Source organism: Hippoglossus hippoglossus, chromosome 11 (genome assembly GCF_009819705.1).
Source record: "Hippoglossus hippoglossus isolate fHipHip1 chromosome 11, fHipHip1.pri, whole genome shotgun sequence".
Taxonomy (NCBI): Eukaryota; Metazoa; Chordata; class Actinopteri; order Pleuronectiformes; family Pleuronectidae; genus Hippoglossus; species Hippoglossus hippoglossus.
Window position 1 is genome coordinate 3,406,060 of NC_047161.1, and position 23,884 is coordinate 3,429,943.

The window sequence follows — 23,884 nt, forward strand, 5'->3', positions numbered from 1 at the left end:
CAAAGTTTGTATACAAATAAAGATTATTCTAATCAATTATATATAATAATAATGATGATGATTGTTGTTCTTCTTCTTCTTCTTCTTCTTAATAATAATAATCATAATAATATATCAATGTTGTTAATACCTTTGTTTGACCAACTATAAAATAAACACCGTGATGACGTATCTGTACCAGGTGACGTCGTTCCCATGGTTACTCGTCTGTTTGTCAATAAAGTTCCGTCTTGAATCCAGCCAAGATGGCGGAGCAGGACCTGACCAGCAGGGTAGCTCCCTTCCTGGACCGGCACCTGGTTTCCCCCTCTGCTGGAGGTCCTGTCAGTGAAGGAGGTGAAACCCTGCTCGCTTCTGCTAACGAGTAAACACGATGTCGCTGTTTGTCGGCGGCGATTTACACCTGAAAACCCGAGGAACCCCCTCCGCCGGTTAGCCCCCGGCTAGCAGCCCCCGGCTAGCAGCCCCGCTAGCCGGCACCTGGAGTCTGTCATGAGTCCGTATTGATGTTGTTGTTGTAGTGTTTGACCCGCCGGGCTCTCAGGCGTGTTGCTGGACGTGTTAGCCTTTAGCTTAGCTGCTAAAACCATCACATAAGGTTAGAGAGCACAAGCAGCATCCAGCGTCCAGCATGCTGGTTTCACTGGGAGTCGTTGTGGGTCCCCCCTGAGAGTCATGTATCCTAACATGTGAAACCTCCTGGTGATGGAGGTCAGGACTCCATGTGGCTGACAGGTGGCGTCTCAAACCTCCTGATCAGAGATGGCTTCTCTAGTTTGACGGACATGGCTTCCTTCACTCCTCTTTCACACCTTCTGTCCTCCCTGGACAACATGTGGACATTGTTGTCTTCAAATGAATGATCCCTTGTCCTTTTCAGATGTAGGTGGACTGATGAGTCCCGACCCGAGGAGCTGTCTCTCCTGTGCTGAGCCACGAGTTTAGTTTCCCCCAATGTACAGATCTGTGCACTCCTCACTACGTTCAGCTGCATAAACTGCATCACTCCGCTGGACCTTTTAATCGGTAAAATAAAATTGAATGAAAACTCAAACTCCTGATGTCAATCAAATCAAAACCAAATATACCTTCTTATCCCCATGGAAAAAATGTTTCTTGGGCCAAAGTGCTACAGCAGCTGCAGAACAGTACATTGTGTAACAAACAACAGAAACAGTACACAAGGAACATATCGTGTAGGACCCAGAATAATAATGTAGAATAAAAGTGAGTTGAATAAAGACACTAAAACGATGTCACCCATAAACGATGGAAAACTAAAACGGGCATTAAAACCCCCCAAAAAGTGTAAAACGTGCCAGACAAAGGTTATTGAGATACACGGCCAAAATCACCTTGTTTCCTTATTGAGTATTGTGATAGTTGTTGGGATGAATAACAGCTTGAGGTGACAAACTAGTTAGTTATGAAATTGACAACAAGGATATAAATAATAAAGTACTCCGTTGGTTTGTTTGTGTATTTAATTAATTTAGACAAATCAGAAAATGTTTTCATAAAGACCGTCCACGGAACAATAAACTCATTCGTTCGGTAAAATAGTAAAACCATTTATTTCTCTTGTGCGTATTTCATGCTGCTGTACATGTCTGTGTTGTCTTCATCCTAAACTTTACTCTTTCTAGCTCTTTATTCATTTAACTTCATGTCTCAAAAGTTGGATAATTTAGATGAACATTATATTTTGGGATTCTAACAGATCTACAATGAGAAGGAACTTCTTCAGGGAAAGCTGGACCTCCTCAGCGAGACAGACATGGTGGACTTCGCCATGGATGTCTACAAAAACCTGTACCTGGACAAGGAAATCCCACCGTGTGAGTAAGACAGTAGATAAGCACACACAGCAATTCTCACTGTTATCAGACATCAGGGAGACCAATCAGTGAATCAATTAACTGTATACAGCTATACACCATCTTCACCATCTTTTCATTGTAATTCCTTATTTTGCAACCAGTAGAAAGAAAAGTAATTCGTTGGATAACCATGTGCAGATTCTTGGGTCTGAGATTGTCTCTTTTTAGCGGCATTTAACGGAAATGGAAAATGTGTGACGGAAAATGTCCTGTCGCAGCCTTGAAGGAGAAGAGGAGCTCTGTGGACGCAGCTCCAGTCAGAGACAGAGCCCATCGTCAAGATGTTTGAAGATCCAGAGACCACACGGCAGGTGCAGTCCACGAGGTCCGATCATCTGTTCCTCTCAAATACTTTAATACTAAAATACCTCTGAATGGTGATTAAAGTCTGGACTTGTTTCTTCACCAGAGACGGGAGGATGCTGTTTGACTACCTGTCAGAGAAACACAATGTGAGTTTGAAATGTTAACAGCGTGTTCACACTATTCGTCTCGTCGAAGAAAATCTGGACTGCTTTTTAATCCTGTGAGGTGGGAGGCACAATGTGTGTTTTTGTTTCCATGGCAACCAGCTGCCACTGAGAGCCAGCAGGGCTGTTTTCCAGATCTCAGAATCCTAAAAACGTCCAACTACTCCCACCAATGTGCTCATTACTCACTTTGTGAGTAACTCATGGCAACTTTTCTACCAATAGTCACTTTATTTTACCTTTCACTTCTCGTTTGGGATTAGTCGGTGTATAAAAACATTATCCACGCTGCTCGCTCTCTGCTAAAGAGGAGAATCTGTTGATGGCTTTAAAAAACACAGGCTTTTTTCTTTTTTCTTGCCGAACATGAAAGATGCTGCACATTCACTAATCAACCACGTCATCCCTGCAGCTTCTCCCATTTAGCTGCTGTGAGGGGAAGAAGCAAAGACACCAGCAGTTTTAAAAAACACCGGATTAGTACAACCACACTCCAGGGCTGGAGATAGTTTGAACAGTGATACTTTGCCATGCTGGCTTAGCAGTAGTTCGATAACCCTGCTCATTGACTGAATCTTTACTGACTGGGTAGAAGTGGAGAACATGTCAGTCAAAGCCAGTTGTTTCTTCTGTGTAATTGATCACTGGTGAGATTTGAACCTTGGTCAAAGTGTTTTAATTCAAGTTCTCGTCACCCTTTGTTTTTGTCTCTTAGTTCCGTCAGGAGTACCTGGACACGCTGTACAGGTACGCCAAGTTTCAGTACGAGTGTGGTAACTACTCCGGGGCTGCTGAGTACCTGTACTTCTTCCGCGTCTTGGTAAGAATAATCACATTTGATCACATTCGTGCGAGCCGTCTGCGTTGTTCACATATTGCTCTTTGCTCAGGTTCCCTCAACAGACAGGAACACCTTGAGCTCTCTGTGGGGGAAACTGGCCTCTGAGATCCTGATGCACTGGGAAGCAGCCATGGAGGACCTCACTCGACTCAGGGAGACCATTGATAACAATGTAAGAAATGGATCTAACTGGAGAAGATGACACAAACTGTGAGTGTGAATCGGGGTGAAATCATTCCACTCCACTCACGTAACATACCTGCTGCTGTAAGAGAACAAGGACGATCATTATGGGCTGTTAAATTTCCAGAATGTGAGCATAGAAAAGACTCGAGGGCAAAATAACTCACTGAGCCAAGGTGGTGAGAGCAGAGGAAGATATCATATAGTGCGTGAGTGAGCTCAGCAAGTGCACGCGCGCACACACACACACACACACACACACACACACACACACACACACACACACACACACACACACACACACACACCTACCTGCTTGCAGAGAATTTCATGCCTGTTGCAGTAACAAGCGCACCTAATGCCAGTGTTATGCTGAGCTAACGCTTCAGGACGATACTGTCAGCAGCCCGGAGGTGTGGGGGGATTTCAGAGCTGAGCTTGGACCGAGATGTCAAATTTGTGTCTGTGAAGAGAGACATCAAACACGTCCCTACACGGCTCTGCCATATTACAGGTTTTCCGTGTACAGGGACATACAATGAACACTGTGAGTCGTCTGATTGATCACTACAAGTCTCTGGTTAATTGTGAAGCAGGAAATTACCTGACAGTGACAGGGAGGTAGATTAAATTAAAGCGTAGTCCCTTTACTGACGAGCAGAAATCTTATCTCAATATTTACATCGTGAATCCACTTTCTGACCATTTCTCTGTAGTTCAAATAAAGACTGATGCATCGTTTTCTAACCTCTTCTCTTTGCATCCTCTCTCTTCTTTTTGTTTCCCAGTCGGTGAGCTCTCCGCTCCAGTCACTCCAGCAGAGGACCTGGCTCATCCACTGGTCCCTCTTCATCTTCTTCAACCATCCCAAAGGCAGAGACAATATCATCCAGCTCTTCCTCTACCAGCCTCAGTGAGTCGACATTTTAACAAGACAGCAAAGTAATATATTACATGTTGTATTTGATTCTCTGTTGGACAAGGAGACAGACTGGGGGACAGTGTTCGTGGAACCTTCCATGTAGCTGAGCCTTTTTAATAAAGCTTTACACGAGCACATTTTGATCTTAATTTCAGGTATTTAACAAAATGAATGAATTAATTTATTTCTCAGCACAGCTCTTGTGTGAAAAACCTTTATAATTCTTTTGTTTTTAGAGTAAAAACACAGACATCCAAGTCCGTTGTGATAGCAACTAATGATGGCACCTATTTAATTTCCCAGATACCTGAATGCCATCCAGACAATGTGCCCACACATCCTGCGATACCTTACAACTGCAGTCATCCCCAACAAAGACGTACGAAGGCGCCGGCAGGTCCTCAAGGACTTGGTGAAAGTCATTCAACAGGTAAGATCAACAAGCGCTAGAGGAATAACTCTTATCTCATGTGCCTCAAGGATTTAGTCGACGTCTGAATGATGGTTCCTGTCTCCCTCCCACAGGAGTCGTACACGTACAAGGACCCGATCACAGAGTTCGTTGAGTGTCTCTACGTGAACTTCGACTTTGACAGCGCCCAGAAGAAGCTCAGGGAGTGTGAGTCGGTGAGTTTCTTCCCCTTCAGTGTTACCGCTTGACAGTGTGCGTTCGTCACGGTGCACGGGGCCTGAATTCCCCCCCATACAAGTTAGCAGTCTCCGGGGACTGAAGGGGTAATACGAGGCTTCCCTTAGCCGTGGTGCTCTGATCGCCTGAGGCCCAGACGTTCGACTCTGCAGCCATTCAGCCTCAGCAAATCCACGTCTGGCCCGATTTGCTGCCTCTTGCTTTTGTTCCAGTTTGATTTTCAAAGCAGAAGAGCTGTCAGATTGTGAAGCTCCGTTGCCTCCTCTCTGGAAACCCTCGACTGCCGTTTTCTTTTGTGCTCGGGGACCACTTTGCACATTCTCTAAACACACTCATCAATTGGCTTTTACCCCTCTTGTATAAATTGTGCGACAGAGTCGGAACACAACGACGGGAGAACGGAGAAGGTTCATCAAGTCCTTCTGTTGTCATGGATTCTGATGGAGTTTTATTGTGAAGGGAATTAAAGTGTACACGTTTCCTCCAGAGATCAACAACTTGTGTTAATTTCTGTCCAAACACTCTGACATGATGTTTTGTTTCAGCACTCACTTGTTAAACAGTAATATCAGTGATGGATTGTCTCGATCTCACGTTGTGAAAAATAATTACGATGGAGTATTTCTGGATTATTGTGGCACATCAGTCTGTGTTTACCACAGCAAAGCGGTGCGTAATTGGATATCTCGCACAATAACGGCTCCGTTTATAAAATAATGGTGCCCGCATCGCATTTCAGATTCCCAGACACTAATGTATTCATACATTTAAGCTCTTCTGCAGCCAAACATCCTATTTGATGTTCCTGTGATCACTGCTGTATAAAAAACACAGGTGGAGACTTCACAGGATAATCTGCTGCAAAACACTCACATGTGCTGGTTTCTTCAAAGTTCATTTTGAGAGTGTGGCTCCATATTTTCTTTAGTGTGAGCTTAGCGACCGTGTTGTTAACGTATTATTTGACAGTTCATATTACTGCATGTATTACTTAGAAAACCTCAGTGCATCTTTAATCATTTTGTTTTCAAAGCACACTCCAAAAACTATAAGGAATATCTTTTCATAAAGCTTCATATTTATGCTAATCAGGTAATGATGGGTTTTTATTTCCTCCACAGAGAAGCTTTATGATTTCCTCTTTGTTTTTTTAGTTTGTCTGTTAGTTAGGTGGTGGAAGGATGTGGCATGAGTCAGAACGGAACCCACTGAATCTGGGTGTGGATCCGGATCAGGGGGCGGATCCAGGATGTTTCTTTTACCATTTTAATTAAGAATTTCTGAGAGAATAATTAATGAATCTTGATGAAAACATAAGTAATGAGTGTTTATGAGTGTTTAAGCATCTTGGTGCAGATCCAAATACAATGTAGTGAATTTAAATGTGGTTTCTTAAGGGGACTGTTTTTGTGTAATCCTGCTGGCCAACAAATGGACTTGGGTGAAACCATAACTTCCTTGTCGGGGGGGGGGGGGGGGGGGGGGGGGTGAAAACTCTCCCTTGTGAGGTTGTGTATTTTTGTCCAGGACATTTGGTGTTTGCTGGTTGAAGCAGCAGCTGAAATTCTGTCTGTTTGGTGAATGGGAACCAACCGAAACCATAGGGAACAGATGCCAGCACGTCACATGCGGTGGCGTGTGGTGCTATTATGTCCTCAAGGAAACTTATAACAGACTTATTGTTCCAGGAAATCGTGGCTATGGTTAGAAATTATAGCGGCTGTCTGAGTGATGGCAGAATTATAGAGTGTTTCATCACAAGCGTTTGAAATAAAGATGTTTGTTTACTGGAAAATGTGCTTCACGCTGGCAGAGGAACTGGACTCACACTAACTGTGGGAACCTTTGACCTTTTCTTTAGTCCGTCTACACGTTCTAATGTGAATGCTTTACATATATGTGTGTAAATGAATGATCTTTTCCCGTCAGGTTCTCGTGAATGACTTCTTTCTGGTCGCCTGCCTTGAGGACTTCATTGAAAACGCCCGTCTCTTCATCTTTGAGACCTTCTGTCGGATTCATCAGTGCATCAGCATCAGGTAGAGGGAATAGAACCGCTGTGTGCCGGGCCTTTTTAGTCGTGAATGCACCGATGAGAGAAAAGGAATGAAAAGAGGTTTTAACGTCCGCACCCAGATGATTGATGTGGGTAATATTTTTACTTCTCCGTGCTTTTATTCGTGTCCTCTTAGTGCTTTTCAAAGGCAGTCGTCAACTTTCTCTCCTCCATTGCTCTCAGCATGCTGGCAGACAGCTCAACATGACGCCCGAGGAGGCGGAGCGGTGAATCGTCAGCCTCATCCGAAACGCCCGACTCGATGCCAAGATCGACTCCAAGCTGCTGAGGCGCTGCATTCACTGATCCACCTTAAGTCAGACGAGCTTCAAGTCACTGATCCCCAACGTAATCTCACTAGACGACTGATTTGTGTAATGTATCACAGCTTTGTCAGTTTATTTATTTTGTTCTTGTTAGACTCAGAAAAGCACATAAGACCTGTCGGGATTAATCGGGCAGTAAAGTACTTTAGACGTCATTCTTTCAGATGAACAATTTTATACAATACATGTTTCCCAGGGTCACGTGGTGATGGGCAACAACGCAGTGTCGCCGTACCAGCAGGTGATCGAGAAGACAAAGAGTCTGTCGTTCCGGAGCCAGATGTTGGCAATGAACATCGAGAAGAAGGTTGCTCACAGCAACAGGAACGAGGTAGAGTGGAAACCAAAGCACATGGAAGTGAACTGAACAGAAAGAGGATATTAATACTAAAAATTTAGTTTTTGAGTTGACAGAGCTTTCATTAGAAACATGTAGTCAGGTTTCACGTCCATCATATGTCTGATTTCGACCAGTTCAAGGCTTGATTTATTTTAATTTCAGTTAATTCTGATTATTTCAGACTGTTTTTGCTTATACTGGATCCACAGGCTTTATTATCCATGTTTGAAACATTTAGACACAAAAACAGAAAAGCTGACCACTCGTCGTTCAGTCGCACTCCTGTTACTCGCCCGTCTTGTTCACCGCTGTCTTTAGTCCTTCTGCCTCTGATAGATCTACGTGAAATACAACACTTAGATGAGGCTACATCCAGTCTTTAAAATGGTGTTTCACAACTAGAATTGTTTCTGAAGAAAGCTCCAGAAAAGCACATCACATGACCATTTACGTGCACTGGGCAGGTACGTGCTCTCTGCAGCTGGTTGCTTAGTTACAAAAAAATGATAACGAACGAGGACAATGCTGAAGAGTACGACGAGGGATTTCTCTTCTTGGATTGAGGATGAGGAAGAACTTGAAACATTCTGCCTTCACTGCTGTGGAGTCAGGACTGATAGGAACAAGGAGACGAGTGCATGTGGCTGCGTTATCGTTTCCAAACTTGTCAGTTTCTGCCCGTCCAGACTAAAACTCAGACCCAGAGAAGTAAAACAGGGTGTTAGTGGCTTGACAGCAGGCGTAACCGTAGCAACAGTGATGTGTTTAAAAAGTAAGCGTTGCCATGTGGATGTCTAGATCAAACTCCTCATCTTCCCCTGCAGCCGATTGCAGTTTTTCACCACTCAATTTCAATTCATTCAATTTCCTTTTGGTGAAAAATAATCTTGTATTTAATCTGCTGCGCTGAAGAATTTGACGTTAGTCTTTTGTTTTTGCCAGTTTTCAGCTGGAGGACATTTAATAATGAAACACGTCTCTGTTCATCTTCTTTATGAAGTAGTTTGAACTTTTCTTCTGACACTTCTTCTAATGTTTGTTCCTCAGACACCAAACTGGGCAGCTCAAGACTCCGGCTTCTACTGAACTGGAAATCGGTGTCAGGAGGATGCCGATGCTTTTAGTATGTTATCAAGGCTTTTTATTGCATTCAAGAGTTTATTAGATTATTTATTATAGTTTATTATGAATTATCCACTTCTTATTATTATTATTATTATTTAACTGCCAGTTTAACTGGAGAGAAAAGGCAGCTAGGCTTCATTATTAACTTATTATCATTCATGATGCTTCATTCACATTTGGAGATGTTTACATTATTTTCCTCTTCAGAATCTATTGGAAATCCATAAGTGTTTTTCAGACTCTTCTTAAGCAACAAAATTCATCATTAAATTTTGCTTCTGAAGAGAAACTGATTCACCTCGTCTTCCTTTATTTCTATTTGACCACTAGATGGCGAGGTTGGCTCATTTGTATTTTCTTTCAGCTGCAGAGAGCTTTTCACAATCTGACTTATTTCAGAACTTTGTATTATTCGTCATGAAAGGAAGAACAGAGCAGACATTGAGCAAGAGGTGGGACCCGCCCTTCATCGGGCAACTTAGAGCCTCCAGAAAACACACAGAACTCCACACAGACAGGATTCAGAAAGTCAGTGTCCGAATTTGATATTAGGATGATTTTCTTTCATCGAGATCCATGAACTGATCCCTGGGAAATCAGGGAAAATGTTGAAAAACACCCCATCTCACAATTTTAAGTGAAAATACAATTCTGGACCCCACACTAAAAGTTGATGGGTTCACTTCCCTGACCCAAACCACATCCTCCCACCAAGTGCTGTTATTGTGTAATTCTGCTGACAACGCACAGGGGAGAAAACACAACCTCTTTTGTTCAGGTAAAAGGGAAGAAGAAGAAGAAGCAGATATTAAACTGATTCATACATGAAATGAAAAACACTTCTGCTGGTTTGTGAGATGAAATCGGATCAAACCTCACAAGACCCACATTTTGCATCAGTCACACTTGGATCCTTTTCAAGCTCCTGTCTTGTTTTCACTGCAGCCCCGTTCGTTGGAGATGTTGTTTTGCCGCTTGTGCAGTTAAAGTTCAACCACACTTTATTTCTGCAAAGTCTATGACGCTGCAGCGACGGCTGCATTTCTGCAAATATTTAACTTGCGCTGTAAAAGCAGCGAGCAGGATGTACATCTCAAAACCGGCTGGGTAAATAGTTCTCGTCAATTAGAGCTCAGTGGATTCTCAGGATGGTCGTCTAAGTGTAGTTCTGACCTGAGGGGGGGGTTCTCATTGTGGTGGATGACACAGTTAAATCCTTGACATAATGACAGGCATGCACACACCTTTGGAATGTGTTCATGTGTTGAGAGACATCTGAATTTTTTACACAAAATTACAGCCGGCAGGTGTTTAAGTAAAGACCGGGGGGGGTAATTGCCCCAGGTGCATTTTTGAGTTGCCCTTAAAAGTTACAGCTCCTCCATGTGATGATTCCTCCTGGTGCTCAGCCTGGGAGTGGCTGCTGGAGGTTTATACCAGCCGCTGTGACTCTGAGCCACTCCTCCAGACTGTTTCCTTACACACACACACACACCCACACACACACACATGCACATGCACACTTTTCCAGTAAAGTACAACATACACACATGCTTACACACACTCAGAGCTGACGTGGTCTGAGCAGCGCTGCGTCTGGAACAGCTGGTATCCATCTGTGGTTGCTGTTGATCTGGCTGCTGCCTCTTCCTGCTGCTGTAGGCACCGTGGCTTCTTCCCCCCCCCCCCCCCTCTGACAGGACGCACACCGACCCACTGCGACCCGTTCATGTGCTGCAGTCCCACTGTGGACGTCAGACTGAGTACACACAGCGAGGCTCGAGCAGCGTGCTGAGCAGCCTTCAGCATGGACCTCCTGACAGCCTGGGCCGCCACCGACCCGGCTGTGGCCCGGCTCCTCTGGGTGCTCGCTCTGGTGCTGGCCACCCTCCTGGTCTGGCTCCTCTTCTTCTGCTGCTACAGCTGGAACCAGAGCTCCTCGTCCTCCCTGGAGAAGTACCTGGCAGGTAGGTGCCACCCACCTTGTCGCCCCCCCCCCCCCCCTCTGCTCTGCCCTGTGGAGGCCTGTGATAAACTCACAGCTAATCTGTTGCTTGTCACTGTGGAGCCTTGACTCAAAGTCAGGCTCTGTTTTTAGCAGCAGGAACACATTTTTGTTTTTTCCAGCCCCGGTTGTTAAAATTGTTGGTTTCCTTTCCAAGACTCGACTGCAGGATCCACATTTTCCACAAACCGCCGACTCGTGTTGGCCCTGCCTCCGTTCTGTGGTCGGAGCAGTCACTGTTTAAATGTGCCGTTGCCCATGTGAGAGGGAAACAATGGCTCTTTCATACTCCTGAGTACAATAAAACATTTTTATTTGTTCAACAGGCTGCTGTCAGCCAACGTGCTACTTTTTTTCCATCAAACTGTAAAAATGTGATTTTTACACTTTCACGCTGCACCAGCCTCCAGAGTCTGAGCTGAATGATGCTCGTCAGCTGTCAGCTGATGAGGGGACGTCACGACTCAAGCTGCAGCGTCATGGTCGCCTGCTTGTCACAACATGTGCAGACAGGGAAACATGACTCTGGACTTCTCTGTCGTCTCTGCGGCATCGTGCACATGTGTGCAGCAGTTTGAACACTTTGACTGTTGTTGGGCAGGACAACAGGGAGTGATGACAACTTGACAACTCATAAAGGGGCCAATTCTATTTCTGATTCAGTAGTTTACTGTTAACTCTATAACTTTGATTCAAAGCCGCACATCATCAAGTATATGTTGGGGAAATAGTTTCTTGTTCAAGCACAATGTGTTGTTCCAAAAAAGCTTATAAATTAAAATTCTCAACAAGTTGTCTATTGTATCTATTGTTAGTGACTATTTCTTTTAAACACGGGACAGGGGCACTTCAGGGGCCAATCAGATTTCAGCACATCTTCTTTTGATCTTTGTTAAGTGTGTCTTTTAACAGTTTTCCTCCTTGTTGATTAAAATGTGTTTGTTTCCACACAGTGATGATGAAACGCTCCAAATCCAAAGCTCCGACTCAGGTGAGACGAATCAGAACAACTGAGTTTTAACTAGTATAAAAAAGGTCTTAAATTCCAGTTGGACCATGTCGAAGTCTTCACAGTTCTTCTGTCTGCTTTCAATATCCCACTGGCAGCTGTCAGAGCGGCTTGTAACGCCCACTTCTGCCTTTAGAGGTCCTCCTTCACTTGCAAGTACCTAAACGTTGCAGAGTGAAGAAGAGGGAGCTGGACTGACTACTGAACCAGGACTCTGCCTGGGTCTGTGAGAGAGTTGGAGCTTTGATCATAGGAATCAATCGTTGTTTAATTGAACCTTTGAGGGACTTAAAGTTGGCGTCTTTGGTCCTTTGGGATTTAAAGGAGATAAGATGCACAAACAACTTGTTGTAGATCAACAATCATGAGAAAGTACAAGTTTCTAACAAACATGGAGACTGTTCGGTGTCTCTTTGGAACCGCGACAGGATTTCAACATTTGATCAACACTGAGCGTGGAACCTCAGACCTCCTGCACATCATGGTCAACCACTCGGATGTGTCTGTGTGGTCTCACGCCGCAAAACGAAACTTCAGGGAAATTCTCCCAAACAGAAGTTAAGACATTTCACTGAAAAACCACAAATCTCAGCCTCGTGCTGGCACCAGCGCTGAAGTCACTGGGATTGTCAGAGCAGCTTTTCAGCTCATGACAATCCAGCACAAGATATCACAGCCTGGACCGAGGCTGTGATATCCCCCCCCCCCCCCCCCCCCCCCCCCCCCCTAGCGTGACTTAAACATTTAGTAACTCGATGCTGCTGCACAAGTGACTCATCCTGCAGCATATCCTGTTTTTACAGGAGATTTTGTTCCTCAGTCATATGAGGAAATGATCCATTCAATGTTTCCAGACTCTTTTGAACACAAGAGGAACTCGGTTGAGTGAAGCTGCAGAAAACAGCACCGGCGAATCTGCAGTTTGCATAACATGCAAATCAAACGCTGCATGAGATCTTAATGCATCACACCAGTGTAACAGTGTCTCTCCTGCCTCAGCCCCATGTTGTCTATATCATTCCTATATAATCTATGTAACACAAGCGCTCAGCAGCTGCAGCTTCATCATGTGGCAATTCCACGACTAAGTATAGGCCTTCAGCGAGTGGGCTTGTGTTTTCCCGGGAGCTCAGCGACTGTACTGGGCCCGGCTCTGTGTGTTTTGGCACAGTCAGTATGAGTGTTGTCGCTCAGAGGAGGAGCACTGTGCAGTCATTGTCAGAGATAAGTTGGAGGGGCTCTCTGAAATGAGTGCCGCTCTTTGTCCTGTTGGCACCGACCCGCCAACGAGGTCCAGGTCCTTCTGCGGCAGCACAAAGAGACATGTGAGCGTCTCCGTCTGCAGAACAGAGCGACACACACGAGAGCAGAAGTTATCAGGCTGTCCGGCGCTGTTTGGAAACGATCATGTACAAACACCGAAGTGGAAAAACACAGAGTAGATCTGCGGGTGATAAAAGCTGCCCTGTGTGTCTGCACCTCCGTCCTGTGAGCGAGCAGGTGTGTGAAGGATCAAACAGCATCAAGGGAACGTTCCAACGCCTCCAGAAAACAATGAGAGGCCGTGAGAACGAGCCCGTGAACATTCCCAGCGTGATGTGCGTCAGCTGGGGGGTCAGAGGTCAAACCCGAGCATCTCTGCCATTCGCTGTTCGTGCAAAATGTGAATGATTTCATCAGGATTGCATGAGAGTTCCAGCTCAATGAAAGAGGCATGTGTGTTTTTTGACAATGAAAACGTCACACAGCTCATCAGCCAGTTTTAATCTACACAACGGGCTGAACAGTGAAAGAATCTGTGTGCTTCACATATCAAAACCTGCTGTTTTATCATATTTTACATGTGTGATTGGAGAGTGAACTTTTCCTGAAAGCAAACTTTAAAAATGGACCTTCAGGTTGAGGTAAATAAAGATGTTAAAGACGCAGCTTTTCATTTCAGAGGAAGAAAAAGCCCAAAGAGAAGCCGGCAGCTTCTGTCCCCTTAAAGGAGGAGGAGGAGGTGGTGGAGGTGGTGAAGGAGGTGAAGGAGGTGAAGGAGTCTGTGGTCGTTGGACATGAGCCGCCTCGTCTGGCGGTGAGGAAACGGAAGAGACGACCTCTCAAGGCCGGGCTGGAAACTGTGACTGAGGTGAAACCAGCCCAGAAGGTGAGGAACGTTTCTCCACTGAGTGTCTTTAAACGCATCACTTCCTGATATTTAAAGGCCACCGTCTGCACGGTCGTTTGGTTTCATAAGTTAAAGTTTGACCTCTTTAAAAGATTTAAATGATTGTTTCCAACAAGGCTCCAAAGTGATGCTCTCTGTTTATTTGGGAAACAGCAGATTTTATAGTGTTGTTGCTTTTTCAGCAACAATTAACAGCATTTGAGCTTTTTGTTCTTTCACTGAGTCGTTAAAGTTGCATTAAGTGGGACACTAGTGACTTGCACTGGTTCACTGTGGTATGAGTGGATGCCTGTGGAAATACAAAACACAGAATATTTTAATTTGTCATAGATTGTATGATTAATTATGTCACCATTACACCTGAGGATTGTGGGTAGTGTAGTACTTCTCCTTGGCTTTGGGAATAAAACACGTTTTTCTCAAAATGCAGTTGATGTAATTCAGACTCGTGGATTTCACTGGAGCAAAAAGCATCATTTCACAACCTCGTATCTTGTGGTAAGTCTGAACCTTGGATGGTGACAATATATTATTCAACACCTCCGTTCAGAAAATGATTGGATTTTTACACCGTTGAGCTCCATTCAGCTCAAGTGACCTGAAGTTAGAGAGCGGAGAGCGGGGCGGATGTATTGTGCATATAAAAATGATTTAGGTTTATTACCAGTGTAAGTAAACATGTCTGAACTGACCTGGAGTCACCTTCACCTTCCTCGCCGCTCCGCTCATCTCTCGTGAAGCACTTGAGCGATGAGATTGAACCTTCGGGACAATGTGAACAGAGCTGGCACAGCCGCTGGAGCTCCGGACTGAAGGCACGAATCCTTTATGAACACAAGAGTGGACTCAGTGTTGGACTGAGCCCTGATTCATTCGCCGAGCTGGAGACTAATCATGTCGCACAGGCCACACAAACAGTCGATCTATCATTCATGCTGCTCTGATTATGTAACAGCTCAGCAGGACACTTTTTAATTTGACTCGATACAACTCGGCTTCACTCGGAGCGAACACGAATCCTGAAAAACACAAATCAGAACCGATCCGTCACAAGTGGAGAAGAGAATAAATCGATCAGATTTCCTGATTAACAGCTGATTGTTTTTTATGACACCAGAGGTCAGGCTGGGGTCAGGTACCAGAGAACAGGACTGAAGTTAAACTTTCTTACTGTCACTGTCAACACTTTTTTACTTTTCTCTATGTTTAAGAATTGATTGATTGTTCATTGGTGCATTGATCTGGTCAGAAGTCAATATTAAACCACATTGGAAACTATTCAGTTAGTTTAGTGTTTTTAGGCACAATTATGACAATTTTTATGACAAGATCCTTCACACAAAGTTCAGTTGTCTTCACTTTTATCTGAAAATGTATAATGTTAACGTGGAGTTAAAAGTTTGTAGATGATGACAATTTTTCAAAACCAGCTAGTATAATGATTAAGGATCATTTTAAACCTGTGAATCCGATACGCCTGACTTCAGGAACATGTAGGTGTTAGAAATGTAAGATCCTTTTTGTCCAAAAATATAAAAGTATTTTGATTTCCTTCGTCCCGACATGACCCCTCAGGTGATGATGACAGATTAGTCACAGCATCTGTTACAGCAGGTTAACTTACAGGCACCAGATGATACATGATACATAGGAGATTGTTTTGGGAACTAAAGCTCGAATCAATATCCTCTGGGATAATCAAGGTCTGTTAGTCTCTGGCGCCGTTATTTTGGGCGTCAGGGGCTGAAAAGTTTAAAGGACGATAAACAGACTGATGAGAACAGTAAAAGAAGTAAAAGAACAAATAAATAGACAAAAATGTCGTCAAATAACAGGACAAGTATTCAAACTAAAAGTTCTCACATTGTGACTAACATTGCCTGCTGCATATTCAGTTGAATAGAAGAATAATGCAGACTCTGTCATATTAATAAAGAATCTGCACATGATGCTACTGAACGCATTTTTTTCATATTAACTAATGGCTCTGATTGGATCAGGGGACAAGTTCCCCTCTGGCTGTTGGTGACTTTTACAGATATTAAAACTATGTGAACATGTGGAGTAGAAAGTTTAGATATTTACTGATATATATATGTTGTGGAGTCAAAGTGAAAATACCCCCAAAATAAACAAGAATACAAGTAAATTTACTACAAGTAAAGTAAATGCACATGAAAAAATACTTAATAATTGCAGTATCAAAGTAAATATACTTCGTTACATCCCACCACTGGATATTACCCCTCACGCACTGAATCATAAAAAGTGCAGTGTGCGTTTTCACATGCATGCGCGCCGCGAACACGCATATCGCTGTCATCTCCATCCCGGTGCGTGTCGCTGGGGCAGAGGGAGCGCGCACATCCTGCAGCCCGGATCAGTCCAGTCCAGGTCGGACCGGATCAACACAAGCGGGACACCGCAGGACGCAGGCGCGGCTGCTGCGGACGAAGAGGAGGAGGAGGAAGAGGATGAAGAGGAGGAGGATGGTGTCTCTCCCAAGTTTGGTCTGAATCTGGAGAATCGCGGTGCCGCTGCAAGAAACGGACATTTGCGCTTGTTTTTCCTCGAACCAGAACTGCACCGAATCCCGGATCCTGCCGTCGTGAGTACAGAGGATTTCTAATGCACGTTTCTGCCGCATCGCTGACGCTGTTCATCACATGATGTGTGTCCTTAAAAAAAAAAAAAAACGCTGCAGACTGGAGGTGATGTGCAGAGGTGAGGGCATCGAACCTGTGGCGGTGCAGGTGTGTCCTGACCGCAGCTGAGGTCAAACACCGACTCGGCTGATGCAGGGCAGAGGGAGTTCCCTGCAGCTTTTTGTCTGTCAGCTCATGAACTGCACCTCCAGTGAAGAAGGAGTGCATCAGTTTGGAGGAGGAGGAGGAGGAGGTGGAGGAGGAGAGTCAGGGTCTTTTCATACCAACACACACACACACACACACACTTAACTTTCTCCCAGTTCCAGGTCCAGTGCGTTTCAACAGCATTCTCTCTGAAGCCCCTCAGGGTTGCCCGGTAACAAGCAGCTCGCCCTGATGCTCTCAGCCTGCTGGGATAAAGGCCACACACACAACCTCTGCCTCTGCATAAGTAATAGGTTACACACACAAGTACACAAGTCAGTGATGCAATAACGATGATACACTTTATTTCGATAGCCTCTTTCAAAACAGTTGCAAGGTGCTTTGCAAGTGGAAAATGGCAGATTTGAAGGGGAACAATGGGAACGAGTTAAAAAGCAATAGAGCACAAATACAAAAATAGTTGTAAGATCAGTACCTTTTGAAATGGAGTATTTAATATAGATTTTATAGACCTTCACCGGGGACACACGTGTTGTGTCCCCACGTGTTGGGAAATGTACTGAGGTGCAAGTCCGGAACTTAAAAGTCCAAAATAAAAATCTAGAAATTGACTGGGAGCCATTGAGCTAAACTCTTCTCCCTCTGAGCAGATTTGGTGAGAAGTCGATTTGGACGAGCTGTAATGTGTTTTCGAGGGTTTCACCTCCTTCCTGTAATCTAGTTGTGTTACTGAGCCGATCTCTGCAGTGATGATTCATTCAGAGAGACGACGATGAACAACTCACACGTTGCAGCTTTCCAAGGTGCCTCGGGGCGAACGTCTCTCTATTTTAGAAGCTCTACATTTTCTACATGACTCCCCTTGTTGCACGTGGGCTCAAACCTTTCAAACAGCCCCGGCCCGACGTTTTTACTGAAGCATTTATATTTATACTGCGTCTTTTCACGCACACGCACCCTGGAGGACAAACGCCGGGCGTTCGCTGACCCGTCAAATCGTGGCCAAGTGCCCACGATTCCATCTGGATCAGTCAATAGTCTGATGTGTCGCTGCTCTACTTTTAGAGGTAAACGGAGGTTTAGCTGAACTCAAACGGGCCAATCACAAGTTTCCCTGAAGAGAAAACTTCCACAACGCTGCAGTAAGAATATTTTAGTTTCACCTTCACGTTTTTAAGATTTTATTTATTTGAACTGTTGCATCCGGAGCAGAGACGTCAACCAACCTGAAGCTTCTGGGCTGAGATCTCAGACAAGTGGTGACCCGGGCCTCTGAAGTGGCTGCAGCTGATCCCTGGAACAACTTAGTTTACAACCGAATATTATACTAATATTTGATTGCTTTTGTTTTTTTCTATTTATTCTCTATGTTTTTGAATATATTTCTAGATTCTTTCATTTCATTTTAAGCCTCTTCAGCATTTAGGTCACCAGTGGTTGTTTTAGACAAACTTCTAAATCCTGAAGGAGCCAAAGTGTCAGACGCAGAAGATGAGCTGTGGATCGGCCTCCTTGGATTTTATAAAGGTTTAATTATTAAAGAAATAAAACGGGTCGACAGCGCTGCAGTCACAGCAACAAAGAGAAACGGCTTCAAGCAGCTCAATCATAACCTGAACGTGAACTGCAGCTGATGCTCTGTTAGACTCCTCCTGGGACTTTGGTCCTGTCGGCTGCCGTCCAATCAGAGAGGAGGTGGCGGTGCAGCCAGCGCCCCTGTGGAGGAGAGCGCTCTGTGAGCTGGATGGTGACTCAGCAGAACAGGAGGCAGGAGCGTGGTGACGTTGTACCGATACATGCAGCAGCAGCTCCTCCTCCTGCTCCTCCTCCTCCTCCTGCTCCTCCTGCTCCTCCTGTTCTCTGAACGAGTCAGGTTCTCTCCACGCAGCCGTCACAGCACTGAGCCTGGCAGAAAGTAACTAAGTACAGTTACTCACTGTAATCTGCTTCAGAGGAAAGTCTTCCTCTGTGTCCCATCTGCTAACATGGAGGAGGAAGGGTTTTCGACCTTTACTACTATCACTTGTGGTTAAAGTTCCAATGGTTGTAGAGTAATCTGTCAGTTTTGAGACCCGGAACTTTATATTTTGGAATGTTTTGGAATAAAAAAATTACTTAACGATGAAGTCGCCTTTCATTGTTTTCCCTTTGAGATGCTGTGAGTTCATGTCGATGCTTTTCTTCTCCTCATGTCCTCCAGACGATGGAGGAGGTGAAGCCCAACAAGAGGCCGATGGTCAGGGCTGCGTCGGAGGAGAGCTCCAGCGACCTGGGCTCCATCAGCTGGTCTCCGTCCCGCGGGGACACGCTGCCCTGGAACCTGCCCAAGCACCATCGCATGAAGAGGTCCAAGTCGGCGTCCGGGGACGTGCTGGACCCGGCGGAGAGGGCCGTCATCCGCATCGCAGGCAAGTTCCCACAATCCACTGCTGCTGCTCACAGAGCCTTTCAGGAGGAAGCTCCTGTCGACACTGAATCCCTTTGGTTTGGGGACGTCTTTGTAAAATCCTGGTAATTGTGATGGTTTGGTCTGTGGCTGCTGCTGGTTGGAGAGTCGACATGATTGTTTTCATGTGCTCAGGCAGATCCACGTGTTTCCCTGTTGTTTTGGCTTCGTGGCTTTTGTTCCACACGAGTTTCCTCTGTGCACTTTGTCAGCGTAATATTTACTCCAACCAAGTGGGATTATACTTTTATAATCTTAACTGTTGAGCTCATGCTCTGCCGCCCTCACTGCCAACATTCAACTCAGGACTATTATCTGCTGCTTAGCACAACATTCCTCTGGGTTTGATCATTGTCAGAAACAAATCAACAAAATATAAAACTTCAAGTCCATTTAATACACGTGTTTGGTAACAATCTGTTCAGACGAGCATCAGGTGGATTCAGATCTTAATTAATTCTTCAGTCTGCGATACCATCTCTCATTATCCTCAGAGCCGGGTGGGAATCGAACTTCCCCGGGTGGGAATCGAACTGGAAAATAAATCCACCTGAGACCATCTCTTAGTCCTGCAGCCGCTCCACCTCTGTTCACTGAGGCAGGCTCGGATGATGCCACCCGCGGACTCATCTCTTCCTGTGGTGTCGGGTTCACATCGTCTCTTCGGAACCACAGACAGAAACACTGACCTCACCCCCCCCCCCCCCCCCCCCCCCCCCCCCCCCCCCCCCCCCCCCCCCACCGCCTCCTCGCTGGTTGTCTCTATTGATCTGATGGGGTGGGGTTCTGCAGTGGTGACTGTAATGTTATTGTCTCCACAGGCAGCAGCAGCACTGTCTGACCCTCCAGGAGATATCTGGACTCAGTCTCTGATTTATTTATTCTAACTGTTCATGACGTGATGATTCCTCAGTGTCACCGTGGAGCTGCCTGATGCCAGCGACTGATCAAATATATGAGGTGAAGGCGAGCGTCTCCGTGTTGTGTCACTGAAACGCTGCCATGACGCCGCCCGGCCTGATTCATGATCCTCGTGAGACACGTTCAAGGTTCGAGCTGCAGCTTTAACGTCAGGTGGAGACAAGACCGTTTGTTATCAAGCTGCCGGCTGATTGAGAGGCTCTGAATGAGACGTCACTGAAGGTCCAGTGTGTAAGATTCAGGTGAAAGGATCTAGTGGCAGAAATTGAGGTGGTCCTCGCCACGGAGGCAGCCATGGTTTTTTTTTTTACAGTAGCCCCAACTGGACAAAGTAACACCTTTTGAGTTTCTATGACAGCTGAAGGTTTCTACAGGTTCTCCTCCATGTTTGGGAGAGGAGGGTGAGGTGAGGGGTGTTCAGCTGCAACATGCAACGTCACCACTAGATGTCACTAAATTCTACACACTGAACCTTTAATAAAGCCGTTTTCTGAAAATTGGAAAATTGGAAAATTGGGACTGGACATTTTCCTGCGTTTGTCTTTCACATATGAAGAAGCAGCAGGAGAATCTAACTGCAACTCCCTTATTTTTATGATATGTTACCCTTAAAATTCAGTTCTCTGCTCCAGAGAGATATTCTTTAAATGTTAATGTGCATTTTTCAGGAAAGTGGCGTTTGAATTTTCCGCTGTAGTACTTTTCTTACTTTGTGCTGCTTTCAAGGAACATTTTTGAAAGCTGAAGAATATCACAGAATCTGCCCCTGACTGATCAATTATTCATCGCTGCTTTCAACGTGTGCAGTTTCTGTCAGATTATTGAACAGTGGATCCATTATTGATTTCTACATTCTACAGTCTTCACTGTGGCTGCAGTGTTAAGACTGACAAGGATTTTACAGCTGTTTCCAGATGATGAATATTGTTTCCACAGTAAACAGATGATACGTGTCCAGCTGCAGAAACACACAGTTTATGTTAGTGATGCCACTCATGGACAGAGGAGTTTGTGTAGTAATCACTGCTGGACACTAGAGGACAGTATCAGGATTAAGGTGCAGTGGAGCGTGACCTCGTTTGATTTGTTTCCATTCATTTGACTCCAGATTGAAGATTGTGAGTGTGTCCTCCGATTCATTAGCACTTTGTCTGTTTTTCGTAACTTGGATCCTTCCTACATTTAATTTACCTGATTGCACTTAGTTGTATGGAATAAGGTTACAGGACTTTTATTTCTTTTCAGTGTAATTCAGTTGGAATTCACACATTTTCTACCCAAATCTTGTATTTCCTCTCTATAATTGATCGGTAAATGGATTTAAATCAAATACAGCTTTTCTAAACATGTTGTATCCTTTCACATGCATTCCTACAGGGCCTAGAAACAGTGTTTTTTTTTCTATTATACATCATCCACACACAGCCACTCAGTGTTTGCCCAAGGGCACTTGGGCATAAAGACTGGAACCACCCACCCTCTGGTTAGTGGACGACCTGCTCTTCGTCCTGAGTCCACTTTTACATTTGGGGCTTTTAATTATTGCACTGTAAACACTCTTATTTTACTTTTATATTACTTACAAATAATACATTTTTGCATTCTTTAAAAAGTCAAAGCCTTGTCATTTCATGCATTTGATAAAGTTGACAGAGGCTAAAGAGTATTTCTGCTCATGCTTTGTCTGTTACCACAGTGACAGTGATCACTGACACAGTAATTGTACTCGGTGATTAATGTGATATATAACTTTGCAACACTTTGTCCCTGCGCTGTTCAATATATTAGTATTCAGGAAACCAACCTGTAAGGAAGTAACCAGGCAAGCTCACAAATCAGTGACGGCACATTAACAGTGAGTAAATAGTGATGGGGGGGGGACGTGTTGTTGTTTCCCTTCGTTACAGCAGAGAACATGAAGTGTCAGTGGGTACTCAGTGTTTAGTGAGGAGATGTGAGGGTGGGGGGGGGGGGGGGGGGGGGTTGGCACCACAGCCACAGACCCTTGAGCCAAAGTCAGAGAAACAAAAGTGAGGCTGTACCTCTGAGAGACACCATCTGGTGGTCGGCCCTGAGAAAACAGAGGGACGGTTGTTTTGTTCGAGAGACGGTGAGACTCTCGTTCCTCTGTGTTCATCAACGTGTCCGTCACTGTCACTGCTAAGTGGTTTTCTCCCATTTACAACAAATAAACCATCAATGTGACCGTTTCTGGAGCCTGACAATATTTATTTTTGATAAATAATCATTTCAGGGCCAAAATGAAATCAATATCTTATTCTGCTGAATTATCAAAGTGAATAAGATGTGATAACAACGCTGTACTAGTGGGGGTGTGAGTGTGTATAGACATGTTTGTGTGTAGAAGTGTAAATATCACATGGACGTTTCCACCTGGAGGTGAAGATGGAGGACTGGGTTATGGACTGTAGCTTTTAAATTCCTCTCTGGTGCATAAGCACACAGACATTCATGTGTATAAAATGTGAAAATGGAGGATAAATAACATTATATAACTAACAAATGTAGATGTGGTCGTGACCTAAATACACTTGTGACATGTGCTTGGATGTTTCAAATAGAGGCCTTAGTGTTCAGGGTTAATTTGGTGTTATGAAATCTTTTTATTGAATAATTTCAGTCTCTCAAAATCTTGTAGATTGATGGAGTTTTAAAGAACTGCTGAAGCTGCTGGAGTCTGATCACTTCCAGGTTGTAACTCACTGGTTGAGAAACACTGCTCTTCATTGTGCAGCCTGAAGTTTAAACTCTGTGCTTAATTATTCCAAGTGACTCAGTGTTGAAATATCTTTTTCACATTCTTGATGTTGAAGATTTATTATTTCAAATTTAGCAAGTTGCAGTATTGGGCTCATGAGATATTCTCCTGATTGCTGAGTCAACACAAACTCCCTGTGGTATGAGAAAATGATAACACACACAAATGTGCTCCGGCTGGGACCTTTCCTGGCTTCAAGCTGTGAGCGTGTGGTGCTGTTCTGTCAGGCCCGAATTCAGGGTATTAAAATATATAATCTGCTCTGAACAACCTCTATAGATACTGTATACTGCACAGTGCACTTACTTCAAAGCTGCGTTAACTAATGTGCACTAGGTACAACTCAGCTCTGTGAATCTGCTCTGGAGAGAAACGCTCGTCAAGTAGTTCACTTTAAATTTCCTCTGAACTTTTCATTTTATTTCCCAGAGATAAAGTTTATTCTTGCCATCCTGACTCAATTTGGCCACTTATTAAATCGTGAGGGTCTCTGACTCTGTCGGGTGGCTGTGGCTCAGGAGGTAAAGCGTAACGTCCACATACAGTACCCGAGCATCGGTGGTTTGATCCCTGACGCTCTCAAAGCTCAAGAAGACAAAGTGTCCAGGTAAAGAAATGCAGCGTAAGATGTTTTAACGGTGTTGAAGGTGTAGAAGGAGATTCAACACATGCTCTGTAGCATCTGTCGGCTCGTTACACCATCAGGGAACCACAAGCAAAACATTAGAGATCTGAATCTGACTCTGTGCAGATTGACGAGCAGCAGAGTGACAAGTTTCATTCTGCATGTTCCTGTAGATGTCTGGAATCTGATTTATTTTGAGTTTCCCTCAGCTCAATTTGAGCAGGCAGGGAAAGTTGATGGATAGCAATTAACTTTAGTACGTCTTGACAACTATTTATACATATACCAATTAGAAGAAAATGCAAATAGGTCAGAAAAACAACA

General features: G+C 44.5%; 2 protein-coding genes across 9 annotated transcripts in view; both read left to right on the plus strand.

Moving 5' to 3' along the window:
• The first annotated feature begins 245 nt into the window (after nucleotides 1–245).
• On the plus strand, nucleotides 246–8,995 carry eif3eb (eukaryotic translation initiation factor 3, subunit E, b). Its single transcript, XM_034599677.1, is given in 16 exon segments — nucleotides 246–305; nucleotides 307–336; nucleotides 1,721–1,838; nucleotides 2,099–2,123; nucleotides 2,125–2,205; nucleotides 2,290–2,332; nucleotides 3,066–3,170; nucleotides 3,241–3,363; nucleotides 4,163–4,287; nucleotides 4,600–4,726; nucleotides 4,822–4,923; nucleotides 6,875–6,984; nucleotides 7,185–7,195; nucleotides 7,198–7,285; nucleotides 7,523–7,658; nucleotides 8,715–8,995. Coding segments are annotated over 16 exon segments (1,323 nt in total). The 3' UTR covers nucleotides 8,754–8,995.
• Nucleotides 8,996–10,594: 1,599 nt separating this feature from the next.
• pleca (plectin a) overlaps nucleotides 10,595–23,884 on the plus strand; it is an 87,610-nt gene continuing 74,320 nt past the window's right edge. For 7 of the 8 annotated variants that reach the window (XM_034599641.1, XM_034599644.1, XM_034599645.1 and 4 more), the window contains exons 1-5: nucleotides 10,595–10,759; nucleotides 11,751–11,788; nucleotides 13,749–13,811; nucleotides 16,435–16,584; nucleotides 18,990–19,197. In XM_034599641.1, the coding sequence (XP_034455532.1) occupies nucleotides 10,600–10,759; nucleotides 11,751–11,788; nucleotides 13,749–13,811; nucleotides 16,435–16,584; nucleotides 18,990–19,197 (619 nt within the window). In that variant the 5' untranslated portion in view covers nucleotides 10,595–10,599. Of the gene's footprint in view, nucleotides 10,760–11,750; nucleotides 11,789–13,748; nucleotides 13,956–16,434; nucleotides 16,585–18,989; nucleotides 19,198–23,884 lie in introns of all 8 variants that reach the window. The other variant, XM_034599647.1, reaches the window with a different exon arrangement.